Below are 6,526 nucleotides of genomic sequence, written 5' to 3' on the forward strand. Positions count from 1 at the left end.
CAGTCTCTTGTAAAGAGACGCGGTTTTAGCATAAATGCTAACAGCATAGCTTCCAACCTTTTGTGGATCGAAGACCGGGCGTACCGGAGTCGAACCGCGTGCTGAGATGCAGCCCAGGATGACCTGCAGTGACCTCTGAGGTTAAATGTAGTTCAAGTTCAAATTTATTTATATAGATATAAAAACAACAAGTTTTGACCAAAGTACTGTACAATAAAATGGACAAAGCAGAAGACATAAAAGAAAAATAGAACAGTGTTTTAGAAGAGAATAAAAAGAATAATGGTAACAAACTCATGATGAAGCAAAAGCCAGAGAATAAAAATGGGTCTTTAGACGGATTTTAAAAGTATCCAGTGTTGGGCAGGATCTGATATGCAATGGCATTGTTACAGCAAACGCCCGGTCTCCTCTGTGTTCTAGTCTGGACCTTGGGACAACCAAAAGCATTTGGTCTGCAGACCTCAAGGATCTTGGGGGAGAATACGAGGTTAGGAGATCAGCTAGTTCATGCAATGTCTTAAAAACAAGCGTTAAGATCTTAGAGTCAATTCGAAAGCTGAATTTGGAAAAGATTTAATTCTCGATTCCTCTCACTTCTCTCCTACATTACCTGCAGGATCTCATCCACTGCTGCATCATCGGTCACACAGCAGCACATGTAGACTCGCACTTACCAGCAGTTGTGATCTTCTGCGATCGAGTAGGTTCTGTGACTCCTGATGTTGGCACTCCAGGAAGTCCGCCCTGAGACCTGGTGGTATGTAGGCCTGGGGCACCTGTTGTGTGGTCACCATGGATACCTGGTCTCCCTGTAGAGCTGGTCTGGTTTTGCAGACCTGGAAAGCCTCTTGTTGGAGCTGTACCTAAAAACGATGAAGAAAATAAAACCACATGAGCTAAACTGACAATGAGAAATGAGAAAGTGAAAGTGAGCGTGGGTGCAGGAAGGGCCTTCACAGTTTTTTGTTTACTGCTGATTTTTGAAAGCTAAAGAGAGCAGAAAATCAAAGCTGTCCGTACCACAGCCGATCTCATCAGAATGATCCTTGCAGTCTGGTCGACCATCACAGAGCAAAGACACAGAGATGCACTCGTCACTGTGCTGGCAGAAAAACTGACCAGGTTCACAGCGCTGCACTGTCACTTTCCCACCACCAGAGGGAGATGTTGTCACACTGCTGGGGGTCACCAGCTCATCTGCAAAAGCAGAAGAAGAGAAACAGTATAACCTGGTAAGAGAAGGTTGTACAGCCAACATTAGGAATAATTATCATAATTTGGTTTATGCCCTGACCTCCTCGGCAGCCGAGGATCTCCACGCGCAGGTAAAACGTGTGCCTGTACTCTGCAGGCATGATGCGCACGTAGCGAGCTCTGACCAGCCGACCGAGCCAGCGGGTCACGGGGGTCCTGCCCACCATCCGTACCTCAAACACCTGCACAGCAACAGAGAAGACACTTTATTACATATAAAAATATGTAATCATGTTTTACAGTGCTGAAATTATAATTAATGGTACTGTTTAAATGTGTTAAGTATACCTTAGCGGGGCCATCGGGCTTCCCATTCTCAGTAAAGTCTGTGAAAAGGCTGCCGTGCAGGGCAAACGCCAGGCGGTATTTGGTGAGGGAACCCCACATTCGCTCAGTGCCCTGTGTCACCACGCCTGACACCCACATGGGCTCCAAGAAATCCACCTGAAAATACGGCTGAGGGTCTGTAGGTAACGGGCTCCAACCGGGCTCCATCACCTGGCTGTGAGCACAAAAGATGGTATGACACGGAGATGACCTCTCTTTTGTCATCTCCCCTTCAAGCGTTAACAAGAACTTGAAAGTTTACTTAAGACCCAATGTGCTAACACTGAAAGACAGAAGTTTGATCTGTTTCAGGCTTGACAAGCGTCTCACATGTTTGGGACTATATTCAGCCGCCCGGCATCGGCAGGGTTGTTCTCCCGATGGGAGGACGAGGTGAGCTGACCGTAATGGATTCTCCCATCCTCCAGTCCAAGCGGAGAGGAGCAGATACCTGTGATTGTGATAAAACCACGACAGACCCAGTGATGTTTGCATGCTTTGCAGCATCTTTATTAATGGTTGCTGTACACTTAAACACCTCGGCTGCAGCTCACATACCAACAACAACCAATGACAACAGCGCAGCCTTTTACAGTGCCGAGGCGTGATTGCAGATGCTGTGCAGGTGCCTCTATCTCACCTGCAGCAGCATCGCAGGCCCCGCCTCGCCACAGTGATATATGATGATCCTTACAGTCATTCAGCCTTCATAAGAAATGAAGAAAAACAATCACACAGCTGAAAACAAACCTCACCGTGATATCCCGGGCCACCGTCCTGCAGAGACAAGATCAGAGTATGAAGCACTGTTTCTGTTCATGCTGTACGTATTTTAACATCTCAAATCCAAATGCAAATAATGGGACTTAAATGAATTCACTGGCTTACAGCAGGATGTGTGACAGCAGCCATAGATGGAGTCCTCAGCGGGGCAGGCGGGGGTGTGTACGGCCTGCACAGTAGTGATCGTATTGAAGAGGAATTAAAAACAACTGCAATGCTTCTACGTTAAACAAAAAAGATCCGCGTCCTCGTGTCTTACTGGGCGGTAATGTTGTCATGAGGGTGGCATCCACTTTCATCCTCTCCTCTGGGACAGTGGGGATTTCCATCACAACGCTTCCATGCCTCAATGCAGCCCCCTGGTGGGGGGCAGGAGAACTGACCAGCAGGGCAGCTACGTGGACTGGTGGCTGTAGTGGAAGGCTGCGTACCTGCACACAGTGAGTAGTTGTGCTCAGTAAGAATGTCTATGTTTATTCTAAAATATTAAAGAGCAAACTATGAGCTGTGGTGTGGACAGCTCACCACAGTGGGTCTCGTCCGAACTGTCCCCGCAATCATTGACGCCATCGCAGACTACGCCCAGAGGACCTGCTGGCACGCAGCGACCGTTCTCACATTGGAACTCTTTCTCTCTGCAGCCACCTGCTGGGGAGACTGGTGAGGGAGGACTGGGTGATGTTAACCAGCGAGAACCTGGTGATGAAAGTAAAGCCTGCATTTTAGAATCACACACACAAACCCAGTATGTAAGACCAGCATCCTTTCCACCAACCATCGCCACAGCCCATGATCTCAAGGCGAAGATAGATGCCATTCTGGAAGTCATGGGGCAAGAGGCGGACAAACTGAGCCGACACGATCCTGTCCAGTCTGCTCTCCGTCACTCCTCGATCATCGTGATTACCGAGAAAAACCTGGGAGGAGAACAATCACTAAGAAAAATAATAAAGCCTTTAAAGTAAAGCGCTTTGGTTTGCTGCTGCACCTTGGCTCTGGGTGGGGCATCAGTGACCAGCTCCTTGTGAGTGTACCACTGATTTCCATCCCGGCTGAACTGGAGGAAGAAGCTGGACACAAATGTGCCAAACACACCTCCACCCTGGGTCAACACACCTGTAGGATAGCACAGCGACGAAACTAAGTGCACAAAACACTGAAGCAGCATGTACTGCATGTAAACTGTGTGCCTGTTTACCAGTGATGTTGTATGGCTTTAGCAGGTCTATCTGTATGTAGGGACTCTGTGTGTTGCCGGTGTAGCTGTCAGGCCTCCGCTGTGGTAGGTCCTTATACTCCTCTGGTTCTGGACTCCAGCCCTGCAGGAAGAATTTTAAGATAAATAGCTAAATAGCATCATTTGTCATTTATGAGAAGTCTAAGGAAAAAAGAGGATGATGGTGGACATGCTCAGGGGTCTGATTATGTGTGGAGTACCTGGAGGTCACTGTGAGGGTCCCACGCATGCAGACGAGCTGCATCAGGGGGGTGACCGGCCTGCTGTGAAGAGGCACTGAAACTTGAGGCAGGAAGAGACTGGACACCCAGGGGAGACCAGCATTCCTCTAAACAGGAACAAGGATAAACAAAGTTTGCATGATTTAAAACAGATGCACCTCAGATTATAAAGACTTCACCGACTTGTTCGTGAGATTGTCCAGGTATAACAATGTAAGCTTATAGTTTCCATTAAAGTTCATGGGTTACAACTGTGTAGCAATATATTTCTATACAGTTGAGCCAATGACATGAGCGATAGCAGCAGTGATCATGCAGAAGCAGACACCTGTTTCTGGTGTGATTCAACAAAGCGCTTAGTTTTCCTCTTCATAACACCTGTGCTGTCAGGGTTAGAGGCAGGCGATGGCTGCTAGAGCAGTGCCATACTGCAGATTTGGTATGCATGCAATACAGAAAAACAGCGATACCAATAATGATACTGATACTTTTAACTTATAAAGGCATCTTATGTAGGGAAGTGCTCCAGTTTTGTTGACTGAGGCTCGTTACAAAGGTATGTGTCTGCTTGCTAACCAGTGTAGCTTTAGCTGATAACTTAGCATCAATTGCTTCTGACTCCAAAGCAGTAACATGGGAAAAATCTGTCGGCTTAAACGTTTCATTTTTATTTCAGGTCACACATACTGTTGGTACTGAGTTTGCAAAAGCGAACATGTTTGTCTTCTAAGAGGTGTAAATGTCTCATGGGTGCCCTCAGCTGAGCCTCTGGGTGAACTGCAGACCATTTCTGAGCAACATTAATAAAAGTAAACTGGCTCTCCTGGATCGTCTCAGGATCAACCTTTAAATATCTAACAACAGGTAGAGGAAGGCACCTACCTCCAGGAGGAAGAGGGTATGTGGGAATCAGGGGTGTAGTGACCTGTGCTGGCTTGGAGGTCACAGTGACAGGACCAATTGTTGTAAGTATTGTGTCATTTTCACCTAGCAGGTGTAGAATACAAACAGTGGTAAGAGAATATTCATTAACACAAGATTGTCTACCATAAACAAGAGACAGTCGTCTAAGTAATGCAATTTTATTGCTGGCCAGATGTTCACTTACAGGTCCATTCAGCAGATGATGTTTCTACAAGGGTCCCAACTTCATCTTAATGTCATTTTTTTAAGTAATGCATGGCCATTATTTGTTACCAGTCCAATTATAGCACTTACCCAGAATGCAACACTATAAACGAACAAATTGGTTGATTCTGCACAGAGCACTCGTTCACTTTTTAACTCCATATAAATTAAAAAATAAAATCTGTGGGATGATTTTCTGACTCATAAACTGCTGCACCGTCTTCGTCACGTTTCTTAAACAGATCTTTAAAAATCATTTTTACAACATTTCTGTGCTGTCGATCGTGTCAGGAGTGACGTTTTTTTTCTAATAAAAAGAAATAAAAATAATGCTCTCTCTCCAAACACCACAAGTGAGATTACGGCGTCTAACATTTATCATTATTAGTCCCTACGTCATCTGACATTTGGATGCTACATTAGTGAGTATGGAGGGCAGTTCCTCGTGTTTAAGTTCAACCACCATTAAAGTGGAAAGAACTTAATCAGCGTAAACAGGAGAACAACTGTTCAGATTTTACCTTGGCAGTAGCAACACCTGTCTCCCTCTCCAGGCACCAGACTTTGGCCCTGCACAAACAAAAAGCATTCATCTCGAGTTGCCACGACGCACAGCTACGTGGAGGCAAGAAAAGGTTGCAGAGGCAGGAGATGACTACAAGTGTTTCCATGGAATAAGATACAAACACACATTTACACACAGTCACATACACAAATGTGCCAATGTCCATTATAGTTCCACAAAACATGGACACAAACTTAAGAAGAACATTGGTTACACTAATCAGTAAAGTCTGTAGACGACACTAAAGTGGCGACAGGTGAACAACATTTAAAACATAACAATAAGACTAATGTGGAAATATTTTTAGTAGCTTTTGCCAACAAAAATGAACAACAGCCACACACATCCTCTCACCTGAGGGCAGCCAGTGGCGGCGTATGGACAGTAGGGGGAGCACTGCACTGTGAGGTTGGGAAGACAGCGGCATAGCTGACACTGGTCTGACCGCCATCTGTCGCCCACTGTGTGGGACTGACCGTGATACTCACACTCCTCACAGGGGGCTGTCTGACACCTGCACGCACACACACAGACACACACGCCGACAGTGGGATTGTAATACAGACACAAAGACAGACATTTTCTTTCAAAGAAACCCAGCAGAGACGTTGGTGGATGGACATCATGATTCGATCATGTTTTTAACCTCAAAGCCAGAGCTGATAGAAAATACTTCCTCACAGCAGGGGAGAAATGCTTGGCACACGGTTGGATTCCCATATATAGGGAGACATTTCCATTCTTGGATCAGGGTGCACAATATTTTAGCTGCTACTTTTATAACGCTCACGACCTGCACCTGTTCCAATGTGGCAGCACATTACAGAGTAACTGACACATTATTCCCACATTAATCATCTTTTCTTACTTGGACATAATCATGAACAGCTGGTGGATTGCTGCACTCTGCCAACACTAAGAAGTGAGCACACCGGACAGAAAAGCAAACACTGGACTTTCATCCTTGACGCCCGTTTTCATTCCTGACAGCCAATGATCCATCATCCA

The 6,526-nt window shown here is 45.9% G+C and overlaps 1 protein-coding gene across 1 annotated transcript in view; it reads right to left on the reverse strand.

Annotated features, from left to right (window-relative positions):
- Positions 1-6,394, reverse strand: part of LOC309714574 (SCO-spondin-like) — a gene marked incomplete at its 5' end in the record, with an annotated part of 65,105 nt that extends 58,711 nt beyond the window's left edge. The window contains 18 exons of the mRNA XM_082547118.1: positions 58-123; positions 678-866; positions 1,024-1,200; positions 1,298-1,439; positions 1,546-1,759; positions 1,915-2,035; positions 2,340-2,361; positions 2,473-2,536; positions 2,627-2,798; positions 2,893-3,063; positions 3,143-3,284; positions 3,356-3,483; positions 3,566-3,686; positions 3,805-3,932; positions 4,708-4,812; positions 5,475-5,523; positions 5,873-6,032; positions 6,387-6,394. Of these exons, the coding sequence (XP_082403244.1) occupies positions 58-123; positions 678-866; positions 1,024-1,200; positions 1,298-1,439; positions 1,546-1,759; positions 1,915-2,035; positions 2,340-2,361; positions 2,473-2,536; positions 2,627-2,798; positions 2,893-3,063; positions 3,143-3,284; positions 3,356-3,483; positions 3,566-3,686; positions 3,805-3,932; positions 4,708-4,812; positions 5,475-5,523; positions 5,873-6,032; positions 6,387-6,394 (2,179 nt within the window). The remainder of the gene's footprint in view (positions 1-57; positions 124-677; positions 867-1,023; positions 1,201-1,297; positions 1,440-1,545; positions 1,760-1,914; positions 2,036-2,339; positions 2,362-2,472; positions 2,537-2,626; positions 2,799-2,892; positions 3,064-3,142; positions 3,285-3,355; positions 3,484-3,565; positions 3,687-3,804; positions 3,933-4,707; positions 4,813-5,474; positions 5,524-5,872; positions 6,033-6,386) is intronic.
- Between the last annotated feature and the right edge of the window lie 132 nt (positions 6,395-6,526).

Source organism: Aulonocara stuartgranti, assembly GCF_965226115.1.
Source record: "Aulonocara stuartgranti genome assembly, chromosome: 9".
NCBI classification, from domain to species: Eukaryota; Metazoa; Chordata; class Actinopteri; order Cichliformes; family Cichlidae; genus Aulonocara; species Aulonocara stuartgranti.